The sequence below is a fragment of the Ictalurus furcatus genome, chromosome 7 (genome assembly GCF_023375685.1).
Source record: "Ictalurus furcatus strain D&B chromosome 7, Billie_1.0, whole genome shotgun sequence".
Lineage (NCBI taxonomy): Eukaryota > Metazoa > Chordata > Actinopteri > Siluriformes > Ictaluridae > Ictalurus > Ictalurus furcatus.
Genome location: NC_071261.1, coordinates 8145289 through 8161778, shown reverse-complemented (window position 1 = coordinate 8161778; position 16490 = coordinate 8145289). Strand labels below are relative to the sequence as shown.

The 16490-nt window shown below is 42.5% G+C and overlaps 1 protein-coding gene across 1 annotated transcript; it reads right to left on the bottom strand.

Moving 5' to 3' along the window:
* Window positions 1-22: 22 nt before the first annotated feature.
* Window positions 23-15151, bottom strand: emilin2a (elastin microfibril interfacer 2a). The gene is made up of 9 exons (XM_053628156.1): window positions 14799-15151; window positions 14096-14221; window positions 9107-9300; window positions 7003-8907; window positions 2147-2470; window positions 2007-2054; window positions 1869-1916; window positions 1645-1785; window positions 23-1440 (listed from the first exon to the last, which is right to left on the bottom strand). The coding sequence occupies exons 1-9, from the start codon at window positions 14900-14902 to the stop codon at window positions 1112-1114; spliced, it is 3219 nt and encodes a 1072-aa protein (XP_053484131.1). The 5' UTR covers window positions 14903-15151; the 3' UTR covers window positions 23-1111.
* Between the last annotated feature and the right edge of the window lie 1339 nt (window positions 15152-16490).

Genomic DNA, 16490 nt, shown 5'->3' with positions numbered 1-16490 from the left:
GTGGGGGTTTTTTTGGGGGGGGGGGGTCAGGCATCACATTAAGAAGTTCGTCTTGAATTCCTGAAATGGCGTGAATCACTAAATTTACAAATCCAGCTGTTCTACTCAGTGTTGGACAAAACAGTAGAGCTCGTTATGGCATTGTTTACAATGCAGATGTAAACAAACCCTTTAATGCTTTCTGGGGCTGATTGCAGAGTCTTGCATTTAGCACTTTATCTGTTCTAAATCGTTTCTATAGTAACGACATACACAGGGACTTATGCGCCACATATATGGATTAAAAAAAAACAAAAAACGTAACTGTTGATCAAGTGAGGTTTTCAGTGAAGAGACGTTTATTTAACAGTTTATGGAAGGAGTCTCCAGTGTCGGTGTTTTGTAACAGTCAGAGGTAAAGCCATACGTTTACAGTTTCTGAGATGGGGGCATATTTTCGGTTTCTTGGTAACATGACAAGCTGCGTTATTTGTCTTCAGGTGAAAGGGAAAAAAAAAAAAGACACTGGTGAGGGAACAACTGTTCTAAGTAATAACGAAGGCTAACTAATATGTTCGGTAAACACTGCATGACATTAAAGGTAACTAGAAACGCTCGAACGCACGACGTGTTCATTAATAAATAAAAATTGCAATCTTTGGTTAATTCCTTTTGGTGTAAGAGGAATAAAACACTTTGCTGTCTTCAGAGTGGTAATGACATCACAACACTTATTGTGTATTATTATTATTATTATTATTATTATAACAGCACACCCTGTTTTATTCCTTAGATATAGCAAAATAAAGGCATTTATAATACTGCTTATTGATTTGTAATGAAATGATTCTATTCGCTCTGGTCTTTTGATCAACTGCATTTTTATATTAAAAGGTGCAGTGTAAGTAAATACATTATACAATGGAAATATGTGAAGTATGACTAAATATGCACTGCTTTTTCATGGTACAACCATGCAACGTGTGGCACTTTTTCTCAAATCGAGCCAAAGCCCAGCAGTGAGTTCCTTGCAGTGTCGTCTGGCTCGCCGCAAGCTGCCATGTAAATGCGGAGAGCTGCACAGCCAGGCAGTCCTCTGCAGTGCTTGTTTGTTTGTTTTATTTCCTGGATGTTATCTGTGAACCTGAGTGGAATAGAGGAAGATACCGCTGAACGTGGAGAGTATCTCTTTGGCCTCCGAGAGGGCGAGGGTTCCAGCTGTGCGCACTAGTGCGACTCGATCTCCTGCACGCAGCGACAGGATTAGGCTGAACGAGACAGAACTACCACACTGACAAGGCCTTGATGCGTGCTGCCCATTGTGTCCTCCATAACCTGCTGAATCTAGCTTCTGCACGCTGCGCTCAGACACGGATAGTACAGCCTCCAGCCGCTCGTGCCGAGGAGCTGTCAGCACGGCCGAGATTAGATAACGACCGTTCGTTGGCGCCGTGAAGATTCCTGCAGAGTAAGCAAGGAGAGATTACTTTCCTGCCAACTATGACATGTACTGGCTGTTCCGTCTTAAGTCAGTGTATCCTTATATCAGTCCTAAATGGTTAAAACATGGGTTTTAAATGAAGAACCTTAATAGTAATGGAGTCATTGAAAAAGCAGATCTGTTCCCTGTGTTTGTTTGTTTATTTATTTATTTATTTTGTATACCTGTTTGGGGATTGTAGTGTCCTCCGTCGTTAACTAGCACTCTATTAAAACGGATGATGCCAAAATCTCCCAAGAACTCCTGGTGTGTGAGGCCAGCGGAGAAAGAGAAAGGCTCTACAAACGCGTTTCTCTCAGACGACACTGTAAAAGAGGCACAAATGTAGCCTGTTAGTGTAGTGGAAAATAATAACAGGTTTACATAGAGTGAGCTATTTCCGATTTACCTGGTGTTGCAACAAGCCTTTGTGCAGGATTCCATAACACCTGGGAAGCTAATGGAAAAATATAGAAAAGTCATATTGATTAAGGACAGAGTAAAGCCAACTATATGGCTCACCTAGAGAGACGAAAGGTTTTTTTACCAGCGATCGGGTGGGGTTTATATGCCACCGGATTCACGGGAGAATAGCCTGCGGTGAAGGTGCAAGACAACGATATAAGCATTTCTAGATTTAACGTAAAACACAGCAGACGGAAATTGATATCCCGTGTGATCTCTGACCTGGTGCACCTGCGAATCCGTTAATGGGTTTGCCTAAGTCGGGGGATCCACGCTCCCGGCGAGACGGGACTCTTTGTGCGTATCCCGGCGGTCCGGCCACTCCGGTCAAGACGACTGGTTTACGAGGCTGTTGGTGTGGGCTTAAAGGCTGCAGAGGGGCGTAAGGCTGGCGTGGGTTTGAGGGCTGGTGTATATATATACGAGAAGTATTGGGCACTGTCCTCTGAGGTATCCGCACAGGAATGTGGATCTCAGGAATCCTCGGTGGGAATACACTCCTTGAATCAGGGAGAGTACTGGGTTTCTCCTGCTTCACTGGCACTCCTGAGAAAGAGAGGATCGAGAGAGATGACTCATCTTGTGGTTGGGGGGGAGGGGGGGGGGTTAGATAAAACTCTCGGGCAGAGAATACATGACACTCACATGGATAAATCAGTCATCACAAATGAAAATTAGGAAGGGAGTGAACTAGATGACTAATCTCATAAGGATGTGCATTGGGGATGTAACACAATATGAACGCATTATTCGGACTGAACAGAAGTACCGAAGAGATACAAATACAGAAAGTGTTAGGAGACGCACTGTTCTTTCTTTCTTTCTTTCAAGGAAAGCTTGCCAGAACAGTTCACAGAACATTTGGTCAAGATTAGAGGTGTGCTTCAGGACTGGGATCCCACAGGATGCAACCAAAAAAGTGCAAGCAATCAGATATAAAACTCATGTTTAAAAAAAAAAACCCAAAGACTCCAGATAGTAATGTAACGCAATGTATTAACCGCGTTCTATCATTCTTAACTGCCTGGTCAAGGTTGTGTTGTTTTAAATTAGGCTACTAGTTTGTTTATATTTTTGGGAGTACGTAGAGCTGACTAAATCGTTTAGAATATGTCGCAGGCGGGTATAAACTGAAACAATAACGAACCTGTTTTGTATGCATCTCTAGTTGAGAACAGTTCTGCACTAGGGTGATATAGCTGAGGCTGAGGAACTGTTCGGACACAATTCACATATCATGCTGACGGTGCTTTTCCAGTGTGGCCAGAGACAAAGTAGGGTTCATATATATATATAGTAATAATTAAAAAAAAAAAGAAGACATATTGCTTTACACCTGAAATACACACGTGTTTCTAATCAACTTTATTTAGGCATTTAGCCCAACATTTGAATTCTCTAGATGCTGTGTAGATTTTTGTTCTGTACAATCATACCTTCATTTCACTACTAGAATTTCAATAATAAAGGGCAGAAATCCTGAGTGTTTAGCCAAAAGGAAGAGTACATTTCCGTTAGTGGCTAAATTTTAACTACTGTCAGCAGCCTCACACTGTGATGTTTCCTCAACCTAGCATGTGTTGTTCATCACACAAGGGTTTGGTCAACACTGTAATTGCATCTTTTTCTTCCTGCTTACAACCAGCACGAGTAAAACAAATCAACAGCTGAAATCCCATGAGCGCGCTACAAGAAGTCTACACCCGCCCGATTTCCTGCGTCAGCACCGCTCGTAACGCCAGGTATCTCAGAAACACACACGTAAAGCCCATTTCCCCTGAGATAATTGCTATCTAACTGTTTCCCACGGGGTCTGCTTGGGACGCAGAGGAAATCACAGGCTACTTTGTGCGATGGCTCAGCATACTACGCACAGATGTGGCATCTTAACCAACAGTGATTCACTAAGTAAGCCAAAATTAAACCTGTTTCTGGAAATCTACCTTCCAGGCTGATTCAGGTTCCCTAATCCAACACATCCTGATAAACACGGTCAGCTGTATTGGATTATGAAGTGAACTCTCTAGAAAGATCTCTGGGAACAGGGTTGGCGATCGCTGCTGTAAAAGTATGTTTTAGACCGTAGTGTTGACTCAGACGTGACGCTTGTTTATGGGGGAGAAAGTCAGGGCTTGTAAATGCTTGGTTTAGGGAGGTTATGTTTACAAATGACCAAGATGGGAAGATCAGATTGAAATGGGATAATTGAAAAAAGACATCAGAAAATGTTGCGTCCGATTTCAGCCATTAGCTTGGAAGGCATAACAGAAGGAAGGAACTGGCAGTGTTTTCTCCCCCCCCCCGCCCACCCACCCCACCCCGTCTCTCTCTCTCTCTCTCTCTCTCTCTCTCTCTCTCACACACACAGTGTTATTAACAACCACAGTTCTGCACCTTGCCCTGATGGTCAGACCTTAGTGAAGTAATCTCACTCTTGGCCTGATCCAATCTGAAAACATCCAGATGGGTCTCTGGACCCTGACTCAGAACTTTGACCCAGCTCTTATTCTCCACTTATTTTCTCCACAGTTATAGTGATGCTAAAAATAGTCACACATCTTAAAGCTGGTCCGTTCACCTCTACACAATGCACACACACTGGGAGAGGGTGAGAGATACTCTGGGATTCTCTCCTGGTAAGATATCAATCAGCAGGAAGGGAAGAACAGGAAAGACGATGAGAGTTGATAAGCTGAAATATACACCATGGCAGACCATTTTGAGCTATATTTTAAAGGTTGTCTAGTCCAGAATTCATAAAACTATCAAGTGATTGTCTCCAGTATGAGCTGTGAGCCTATTAGTCTCTCGTACTGGCCGAAGGTTCTATTGTGGTGAGTTATTAATTCATGGAGAGGAAAAAAAACAAACAAAAAAAACCCCTCAAGATTCATTTCGCTATAAACATTGTAGAAATCAGTGAAGAGCACTGGATTTGAGAAACCAGACCTCATACTTACCAGCAGATTGTGTTGTCACTGACAGAACAACTGCATGAATTAGTTCCAGAATTGCACAACGGCGTACCCCTGCCCCAGACTGCTTGCCAGAACGAATGAGTAATGCTTAAGACTTTGCAACAGCAAGCCCAGTTGTCTTGTTGGCTATTGTACTTCATTCTTTCCACCTTTCCAGGCCCTTTTAGAACTACAAAATGGTTTCCAACTCTGTTAGAAAAAAGCTATTCAAATATTGCGTCTGCAAAACCCAAATGGTAGAAACTTCAATGCTGGTTAATAACTCTCCGTCTTATTAGTGCACGTCAGATTTTTTTCAATCGGCACATTACCGGTGACGATATATAGAGTACTGTCCTATGTTGACTTTGAGTTTATGTAATAGAAATGGATGTTATTTAAGCATGTAGCCAAATGTAAATACAATACTCAGAATGAACTGATAATGTCTTCTAAATGCATATAAATACAGACACGAACAGGAGGTGTACTATTCAGTTGTTATTTTTTTATTTTCAAAGGGCATCTGGTTGAGATTAGAGGTATGCATTAGTACTGGGATTCTTCCATGGAACACAACAAACAAGTTGTGACCCACAAAGGAGCTGCACAGGATGTTTACAGCCTCCTCAGATTTGTAGTGGTTTAAATTTGCCTGCTAGTTTGGTTATCCCATGCACAGACCAATTATTACCTACAAAGATCATGGTGACAATGCATTCCCCCCCCCCAGTGTTTCCTGGGGCACAATGATAGAGTTCGTGTTTACACAACAACAACAAAAACACTTTCAGGTTTAGGCCCTGCCTACTTCAGATTTAACTCTGAAGACAGCTACAAATACAGGTAGTATAATTACATTACATCCCTGATATTATCACATGTCTGTGAATAAATTGGACTTGTGCCTGGACACGACCTTTATGCATGCTTTGGAATGACTTGATACTTGATATCCAGCCTGGAATGATGACATCAGACGTTACAGGGAGGCTCCCAAGAATCAGCATGCAGGCGTTACATCACGAACGGCTCATAGCCCAACATCTGCACTAGGGTGGGGTCGTGAGCCTGGCTTACAACACTGCACATCCATAGGCCCAGTCCTAGGCTCTTCTGGTTAATGAAGACCAGACCCACACAAACATACACATACTGAACTCCCTACACATTTCCTCTTGCTGTGCTGGGAAAAGTCGAGCATGGCCAGCAATGGACAGTTGGAAGACCACACAACTCATGAGCTCACAAAGCTCAGGAAAGGATTCAGAGGATAGTCACTCATTCATCATCCTACAGAGATTAGCGTGTCAGGAAGCTTAAATACGAACATCGGAAAAATTTCGCCGAGTTAAACCTACACCATGACTTATGGGTTTAACGAGTGCGTCCGTTTCCATACCAGTGCAGATCCCACGTTGTAAGATCACACTCTTTAATTAAATATTACCTAAAGTTAAATCTTTTAGACGAGTAACCAAAACACAACGCAGTTAGCATAACAATATTACATAGCGATTACCCGTCACTTGTTTATGAGTAAGGCACGATTGTATTTGGCGCCATGCCAATGCTCATAACTCTCATTTTGCTACATGTAGGGAGGCCCCTTGCCTTTCTGTAGCCCTGGGGAATTGTAGACTTATGAGCACGCCTGCATCTCATAGCACGTGCACCGTGGACACGATGACACTCTTTACGTCGAGAAAGAACGTCGGGAGACGTTTCTCAGACGCCCCGGAAAAAAATCCCAATAACAGGTCTGGTTTGGTCGACAAACCATGTGGATGGATGTGAGTCATAAAGATAAGTCCAAACAACTGGAAAGAGAGCCATAATTTTTGTGCGTGGAAGCGATCCAATTTTCCGATCCTTTTCCAAGCCATACACATCATGCAGTGTTTTTCAATCTCGATTTTTCAACTGTATAAATACACTCACTTCCAGTGGTGTGGAGACATGGTGGAGTAGAATTCGAGATATTTACGTAACATTATGCAAAACGGTATGCCTGGTGGAGGAAGGAACGGTACCCAGAAGTATTTTTAATATAAGGCCCATATCTGAGGTGTATGCTGTTTGCAATCATTTATAGTAAACATGTGGTTTTGCATCACGTACCTTGCTGCTTTGTGGTATGGTTCTTAGAGTCCGCAAGTTGAGTCTGAACATTGTGCAGGGTGATCTGGAGGTTGCCGATCCCCCTGGAGTGTATCTGCAGTGTGGAGTTCATTTGAGCCAAGTTCCTCTCCAGATCCTCTTTCATAGCCTGAACTTGATTTCTCTCATCATTTACCTTCCCACACAAGTCTTCTAGTGTAGCAATCCTGCTGCCTACTGCAGAGATGCCTTCAGCTACACCTTCTGCCTTCTCCTTACAAAGAGTCAACTCTGCAGTCACTTGGGAACTCAGCCTATCTAGTCTGTTGCTGAGCTCCTCCACCTGACTGTGGCTTGGTTTGCTTGCCTCGTGGGACGCAGGCGGTACCATTGATGGTATCTGAATCTGTTCTATCTGTGCTTCTTTGCAACAACTAGAGTTCAAGGTCTGAAGCTGTTGGCTAAACTTGCTCATGACATCTCCTAACCCTGTCACAGCTCCAGTCAGACCACTCACATTATCCATTAGAGGCTTCAACTTGTTGTGCACATCCTGCATGCTAACACTGTTCAGTTGGTTCTCAAGCTTCAGAGAATCAACTACATCCTCTAAGTGTACAAGCTTTGCTGCACTGCTTTCAACATTGGTGCTCAGGACGTCCAGTTGATTTCTACAGTGCCTCACGTCCTGCGTAATACTAGCCAGACTGCCTAGGTTTTGAGGATCAATGGATGGACTTGAGTTGCAGTCAATGGAGCAGATGTGCTGAATAGCATTCAATTTGTCCTCCAGACCCTGAATCTCATACTTGTTTGCATTAACCTGTGTTTGCAGAGCATCAACAGTCTCGCTGAACATCCCTGGGAAGGAGGTGTTACTCATCTCGATCAGCATGGTTGTAAACTGGTCCGCCATAGAATTCAGTCTCTTGTCCAAGAGCTCCCGGATCTTTGCCGTCTCTTCGGCTATAGCCTGGGTTAACTTCCTATCCACGTAGAAGCAGTAGGCTTCTGCGTTCCTCTCGGTCACATTCATCCTGTCTTCAAGCTCATCCATGCGAGGACCAAATACATCTTCCAGCTGTAGCATGGACAGATGTCCCAATTCGTTGTCCACACGGGCGTTTAAGACTTGATGAGCATCTACCAGACGCTGAAGCGTTTTTTGTAGATCATTGTCATCCTCTTTAAATGGAGCTGTTTGCCTGTGAGTGCGCACCAGTCCGTCGGACATAGCCGTATCCAGACGTAGCTCGCGTATCTCCTTCCTGAGCTCAGCCTCCTGGCTGTCCAGTAGTTTTGTCAGGTTGTCATAACTTCTATTCCATCCCTCTTTACAGGCCTTCTGAAAAGACAGCATCCTATCATCACATGCACTCTTCAGCTTTGCTATCTCATCCTTCATGTCCACAGCCAGCTCCTTCTTTAATTTCTCAAACTTAGTATCAATGTAGGACTGAAGGATATCAATGTCTGAGGAGGCACCAGCGGTAACTGCTGGTCCCTGAGAAGCGTCCATTAGCATTCGGATCTGGCCACTGTGTCCAGTCACAGCTTCCCGCAGCTCCTCGATCGCCTCATCCTTGCTTTTCAGGGCATCTGTCACATCATTAAGCCTAGCCAGCACTTTTTCCATGCCCCTCTCCTCGAGTCCCCTTGCGGCTTGGTGTCCATCCAGATGCACCAAGCTTTCCTCGGTGCCTCCTGTTTTTGCGCTATCTTGCACATGCATGTTGCTGAGGAGAGTGGCGAGCATTTTGCTGGTGTCTTCCTGTAGATCGTTACGTAGGTTCGCAGTCATGCTAGTCATGGCTGCCTGGAGGTCCAACACTGTCTGAGAAAGGCGCTGCACTTCTTCCTCCAGTTGACGAGTTTTCCCAATTTCATGGTAGGTGTCGTACTGCTCTATCTCGCGTCTCTCTGGCCCTATCGCAGGAGAAAAGATAGCAAATGGATCCTTTCAATAAGAGTATACTGTATGTATGTATGTATGTATGTATAATAAACCGCATGTCAGATATCGGATTATAGATAGCCTTGGTGAGCAAATCTGGATTAGATTATTAAGCATAATTCATAGAAATTTGTAACCAAGAGAGAAGACAAAAGTTCTTGACTATCTTACTTTGTAAGTTTTGCGTGTATCCAGTATAGGGCTGAGGATGTGGTTTTGGTTGAGGTTTAAGTAACATTTGCCGATTTGGGGTGCCTTTTAGTTCTTTGCAGTCTGGACCTTGATACCCTGGACAGCACCTCCATTCCAGTTCAGTAACGGTCTTATAGGAAATCCTGTAACTGGGTTGAAAATGGGTCCGATACCTGGAAAACAACATTGAATGCACACAAGCTGAAACCTACTTTAATAAGTAAGGAATAACACTATGCTGTTATTTAAAAAAAATAACGCATCACCTATATTATGAGATGACCTATATTATATGCTGTGATGTGGTATAAGTCCAGATAACAGCCTATCTAAAACCGTTGTCTGGCCGGCTGTGAACTTTGACTCATGCTTCCCTGAGAAGCACAAAGTAGTCCATACAAATGAAAGAATCAGCAATCATGATTCAAAATTCTTTATTCGAATATTTTGAGATACGGGCCTAATCATCGAGATTAAAAAAAAAAAGATAAATGGCTTGAAATGTTTCACTTTGTGTGTAATGAATCTAGAATCTATGAAGGTTCCATTTTTTGAATTAAATTATGGAAAAAAAAGAACTTTTCCACGATATTCTAATTAATAAATAAATATACTTAAAAAAAAAAATTTCTTTTTTTTTTTACACATTATTAATAAATAATGTGATTAGCAACTAATCTAACATTGTGCAATTTAACCAAATTACAATAAAAACCACTCCATGGCATCTTCTAAAAGTCTACAAACAAAGTATTTCCCTACAACCAACTGATTGAGCACCCTTCGAGAGAGAGAGAGAGAAAAAAAAGATTTCCTCTAGCTATGTAAAAAGGATATTTGCTTTCTACCTCTGAGACAACTGTTAAAGTTGTAGAAAACTCTACAACTCCCTTCCCAAAAACAGTTCAAAGTACACCCTCCTTAGACTGCAAAAACCATTAACGATGTTTTTACGTGTTTTTAGTAATTATTTGAGACCTACTGATACTTTTAGAAATCGGCATAGATGCACTTGGTTCTCCACAGACACAGTTAACTGGAGAGTAACACAATAAACCCCAGTGATACAATGGATTCCCATCAGTAATAAATAAATAAAAAAATGAGAGAAGAAATGCCATCATTTCCTGCGATGAGGATTAGGCTGGATCAGTTTTCACATCTGCGAGTGCAATTATGGATGAAAATAATAATACACGTTCCCACAAAAAATCTCCCAGATAACAAGCCGTATTCTCTTCACGGTATGTCTTCGTTGTAACACGTTTAAGAAACCGTGGAAGAAACCTCATTATGGAATCTGATATGGAACATAAGGTCAGACCTGCGTGAACCTTTGGGTTATTTTTTCCCCTCCATAAGGGATAACAAACTAATGTATCTTTACAATTCTTACACGACATACACAGTCAGTCATAATTTAAATACTCTAAAATGTGAAAATCTAGCCCACAGTAAGTAGAAGTGAATTGTGAAATGTTAATGATGAAATATTTAGTGATTGTGATGGGTTGGCCCCCCATCCAGGGCGCCCCTGCCTTGTGCCCTGACTCCCCAGGGAAAGGCTCCAGGCTCCCTGTGACCCTGTGTATGATAAGCAGTACAGAAAATGGATGGATAAATATTTTGTGAATTGAGAAATGTTAATAACATTTCTTAAAAATATTTATCACTCTAATTAGGCACTTGTACATCTTTTTTTTTCTCTTCCTTTTACAGTTAATACGAGTGCTGGTTATGAGTCTTTTAGCTTTAGTTTAGTTTAATTTGGTCTGTGGAAATCATAGTGATTAAATATTAGGTATTCAAAATCTTTTGCCAGGCAGCGCACACTCCCATGAGATGAAGAGTCGAGATATCATGGATCACGTTGCCATGAAGGCTGCCATGTTTAGATCATGTGTCCGGTCATAGAAGTCATGATTAGATCGTGTAACCATTCAGCACAGAGGAGAGGTCTTCAGTCTTGTCTACAAAAGGCCGTTGTAGCTGCAGGCTTTCATTCCAGCCCGAGATGAACTGATTATACAGTACAAGTGGAAACAGGAGTGACTCCTGCCTGGTTGGAATGAAAGTCTGCAGCCACGCCGGCCCTTCGTGGACAAGATTGAAGACCCCACCATAGAAGAATAAGATTTGTGCACTCATTGGCCGCTGCTTCTACGTTAGGTCGTGTCCCAAATGAAATGACATCATGATATCTGCTGTCATCTTTTAAGACGGCACTTTGATGACCTCAGCGAAGTACAAACTAATGATAAGTAGGTTTTTTCTTTTAAACCATTTGGGACAGCCTTTGTACTCTCTGTGCTATGCTTCAAAGCAGCAGCTGAATAGTGAGTTGTGTAACTAGAAGTTATATAAGACAGAAAATCATCAAGGACCTTAATCAGTACACTTACAGGCAGCAATCTGAAGCAATTAACAAAATGTCATAAACAAAAACAACATAAGCAGCAAAGAGTAAACACTTGTATACGTGTTTTTTTTTTTTTATATAAATTTTAAATTCATGGATTAACCAGACTGTCCAGGATTTGGCGATCGCAGAAATTAACGCAAAATCAAGCAAACTCCGCAATATTCTGAGGAGCTTTCAATCTTAAAAAGTACAGTGGGCCTTTAAATTATGATTACGATTTTGTGGACAGGGTATGATATGAAGATTAGTGTGAACGAACCAAGAACACCTAAAATGTTATCTCAGACAAGGCTACATGATTGTTTTATGATTTTACATTCATCTCCCTCTTCCTGTAGCCGCCCGTATCAAATTCAAGGCCTTGATGCTCACCTACAAGACGCTGTCTGGAACAGCACCCTCCTACCTCAACACACTCCCAAAGGCTTACGTTCCCTCACGCAATCTGCGATCGATTAACGACCGACTCTTAGTAGTGCCTACTCAGCGTGGCTCAAAGTCCCCTTTCCAGAACCTTCACACTGACCGTCCTTCAGTGGTGGAATGAACTTCCAACCTCAATCCGGACCACAGAATCTCTCACGATCTCCAAAAAACAGCTAAAGACCCGCCGCTTCTGTGAACACTCAACTAACCCCTACTTGTGCCCTAGTCCCGTCCCCCCCATTAAAAAAACTGCACTTACACTGGGTCCTACACCTCTACTCTATGCACTTTGCCCCTCTTTTAAAAAATCTTTCTAATCGTGTACAGGAACACTGCTTGTATTGTTCTCTGCTTGATATCTCGCTTTGCTTGTACTTCTTCATTTGTAAGTCGCTTTGGATAAAAGCACCTGCTAAATGAATAAATGCAAATGTAATGTGAATATTAAAACGTGTAGATAGTGATATTCGGATTTAGGGCCACAGCCCTACATAGATGTGTGATTTTAGTTTTTATAACAATAATTTATTTATTCATTTTCATGTGATTCATTTTCATGTGATTCATTTACATGTGATTCATTTACCTTTTCTCTTCTCTCCTCCCTTCCCTTTCCCAAATATTTAATTGAGAAGAAGAAAAAAACAACAACAAAAAAACAAACCCCCCCCCCACCCCCGACTCATCATGGCTACTCAATAACTGTCGCTGGTTATATAAATATTAGATTTTAGTTTTTATAACACAGCAATATGAGCCCAAGGAAGGCCATGTTCTCTGATGGTAATCAGCCAATGAGTTGATGTGGGTGAAATGAGTGCTACGCTGTGCTCTTAAGATTGGAGACTGACATGCCTTTTCCGGTGCCTTCGAGCTGTTTTCAAGTTGAGGACAGTGGTGCAATTAAGCTGCAAAGAATGTCTACACTCCACGAAAAATCCAGGAACCCCCCCCACACACAGTCCTAGTACTAAATGGCACTCTGAATCACCATGCACTACAGGCACGACTGTACAGCTCCCTTTTTGCTTGTAGTGAAGTGTCGTTCAAGAACGATTCGTTCGTTTTGAACGAATCTTTAATAGGACTCGGAAACAACGAGTTGTCTCAGGGAGTGATTCGTTCATTTTTGACCGCGCAGGCGCTGCAACACCCCTATAAGTTCTGTACAGGAAACAGAAATGATTCGTACACGTCTCGAGTCTTCGGGTTCGAGTCGTTCGTTCATCACGTCACAGCTCCACTGCATTCAGCCCATGCGGATGAACGAACGACTCGAACCCGAAGACTCGAGAGCTGAACTAATCGCTTCTGTTTCCGTGGAACAGACGTAACAAATGTGACGTGACGAAAGAAAGAACGACTCGGATCGGGAAGTGAGGTGAACTAACACAGTGGTTTTCAAAGTGGGGGCCGCGGCCCACTTAGGGGCTGCCAGGGGGCGCCCGTGGGGCCTCAACAATTTGGTCGGAGCTACCAAGCCCATCCCTCCCACTAGTGTGTTTTCTCTTTCTCACGCTCAGACAACCACACACACACACACACACAATGTAATTACCTAATGTAATGTAATGTGAAGATGTAAGATGTAATTATTAATTTAAAAAAAGGGGGATATATTCAGAAGTCTGTATTTTTAATGTGTTTTAAAGGCATCTTGCAAAAGGGGGGCCTCGGTCAAATGTTAATGCCATTTGGGGGGCCTTGCCCTGGAAAAGTTTGGGAACCTCTGAACTAACAGACCTCGTAGCCTGAAGATCCAGCTAAGCTATTAATGAATCATTTCGGTTTCTAATAATTCGTCCTTGGCTGCGTTCGCCTATATTAAGTACTAGATGTGTTGGGGAAATTTACCATGTAACATTTGAATTATATTTTGCTGAAATGAACGAAATGACTCGGAAAATAAAAGATCCGTTCATTTTGATTCAAAGATCCGAGTCAGTAAAATGACCCGAACTTCCTATCTCTATTTGGACGGCCATACATTCTCTGGTTTTAACTCCAACAAGCCCCACCCTCTCCCTGTAGTATTAGCGTCACTCGTAGCAGTTCATAAGGATAGGATCAGCCCATGCCCCGCCCCCATCTCATGCCCCGCCCCTCGCGGTGGTACTCACATCACTGGAGGCTCGCAGTCGGGTTGGTGTGGAGGGCAGGGCGCAGCCTCAGCTTCAAGCACTGCAGGAAGGTCCGCGCGCACTGCGCAGCTCACGTTCTTCTGCACGATAAACGCGCACCAGTTTCTGCCAAATCGATAAACAAAGACAGTTTACTTCATCCAAAATCCTATTCTGGATGAAATTCATTTACCGTGATACTGTCACTCTAGGCTGAAAACCGGAAGCGAGCCAAATTGCGCAATGATTGTAGCCAATTAAAGTGTGACGTTATAGCGTGCAAACACATCTGGAACATCTGGGGCTCGTGGCAATGAAATCAAGCAAGACTGTAACATTTTATTGCACTTTTCTTGTTGTTGTTGTTGCTTTAAGAACAATATGAAAGGATGGGGGAAGAAATGTAATTAATATGTGTGCTCCATCAAAGCAGTTTATCATTCTGTATCCACATGTCAGTCTCAATGCTGTAAAACTCTCTCAACTCGTGCATTAAAGCAAAAGCGTCTCCTCACATAAATGACTGTAAAATCTCCTCGAGCTAATGCGATAATCTCTTATCTACAAGTTCAGCATAATGGCAAGAAACAAACATGCGATTTTTTACCCCCCAACACACACACACACTTTTAAAGCATGATATGAATGATAAAACTGAGTCTTTCACTTTCACCAGTCCACTAGTCTGGAAGTTGATACTCACTTGTTTCTGAGCCTGTGCGTGTTGTACTGGAGACTCAGAGAAACGCTTCCCAAAAACACCACAAATGCGAACCCCAAACTGCTCAGATGAGGCTTTACACTCATCTTAAATCCTAGCAATTAAAGACAAATAACCTTAAAAGGATGACTGGGGTCTGGCTGGATTCAGCCTTCCCAAAGCCAGCACACAGAACGAAGGAGAGTCCGAGCGACTTCACAAGTTTGAGGAAAAAAGTTAGTCTGAACTCTACAGGGGTCCGAAAAAACAAGGTTGCCAGATTGTACCGAGTGTCTTTAGTCGTTCCAGGCAGATGTCTTTAAATAAAATACAAAAAATCCTTCTCTATTTATTGTACACCACTACAAGCTGCAATGTTTTCCAGTAATAATATTAGACCACGTCGAAAACTATAACAAAGCAACATAATCGACAAACTACATCGCAAACAACAAGTATCCAAATATCTTTTTTTTTTTTTTTAGGTCCACACTGATTCCATGTTTCTCAATCTGGCAACATTATACACAAGAATTAGTGGGGGCGGGACAAGTGGCCTAAAAACACAATAGTGGACTTAAATACCCCACAGTGCTTTTAAACGAACACTGAACTAGTCGTGATTTGGGCTGTTTGTGTTTAGATTTATGTGCTTATGTCCTTTCACAGTTAAATCCGTTATTAGTGCCTGGGTTGCCATCAGTGTTATTCACCTACACTGTAGATCTACACTAAACACATCACCAACGTGTGAAATTCTATTATACACCCTCATTATCTTTCTGAAAGAATCTTTTTTTAAAAGCTCTAATAAACATTCCTATTCGTTTTTTGATGCTCAGTTTTACACATAAAGGTCTGCATACAGGTTGCAGGTAGCATAAAGGTCAGTTAAAGGTAGACAGGTGCTGGGAAGAGGGTGTAGTGCCCCTGGCCTGCTCGCTCTCTCTCTCTCTCTCTCTCTCACACACACACACACACACACACACACGCACACGCACACGTTTGGCTTACTATCGTTGAGAAGACCATCTGTTGATTTGACATAATTATTAATGCAGCTAATTAATGTCATGCCTACATCTAATCCAAACCAAGCACAGTAACCAAAAATAAATATTTTATCTCGTGTAGGTTGTTTTTTAAATGCAGTTGCAGTTTTTGTGGGGGAAAACAGACGAGAAAAATGTCCCCACAAGGTCAAATCTGTCATCTATCCTTGTGGGACGCCCACTCCCACTCCCTCTCTCTCTCTCTCTCTCTCTCTCTCTCTCTCTCTCTCTCTCTCACACACACACACACACACACACAGAGCTTTTATGACTGTGGTAAATGCGCATGCAGCACTGAGCTACATTATAAATTGTTCTTCTTTAAGGGTTGATTGGATAATTAAGATTTCCACAAAAGGTTCTGCTTGGAACCCTTTCTGAAATGGAACACTCTGTTGTACGGTTCTACACAGAACCTTTAAGGGTTTCCCTCTGTAACAGAAGAACCCTTAAAGGTTCTATGTTTTCCAAGTACATAAAGGAAACAGTAAGTTATAGCTTAACGGTAGACACAGGTCCATCCATTTTCTGAGCCAATCCCAGGGGACTCGGGGCACGAGGCGGGGGACACCGTGGACGGGGTGCCAACCCAACACAGGGCACAATCACACACCCATTCACACACTACGGACAATTTGGAAAT

Excerpts from the sequence above, each read along its gene's own strand:
- emilin2a (XM_053628156.1), bottom strand. The coding sequence starts at position 14,902 with ATGAGTGTAAAGCCTCATCTGAGCAGTTTGGGGTTCGCATTTGTGGTG. Across the intron at positions 8,908-9,106 it reads ATACACGCAAAACTTACAAA|GGCCAGAGAGACGCGAGATA; the intron begins GTAAGATAGTCA and ends CTCCTGCGATAG. Across the intron at positions 1,917-2,006 it reads TAAACCCCACCCGATCGCTG|CTTCCCAGGTGTTATGGAAT; the intron begins GTAAAAAAACCT and ends TTTTTCCATTAG.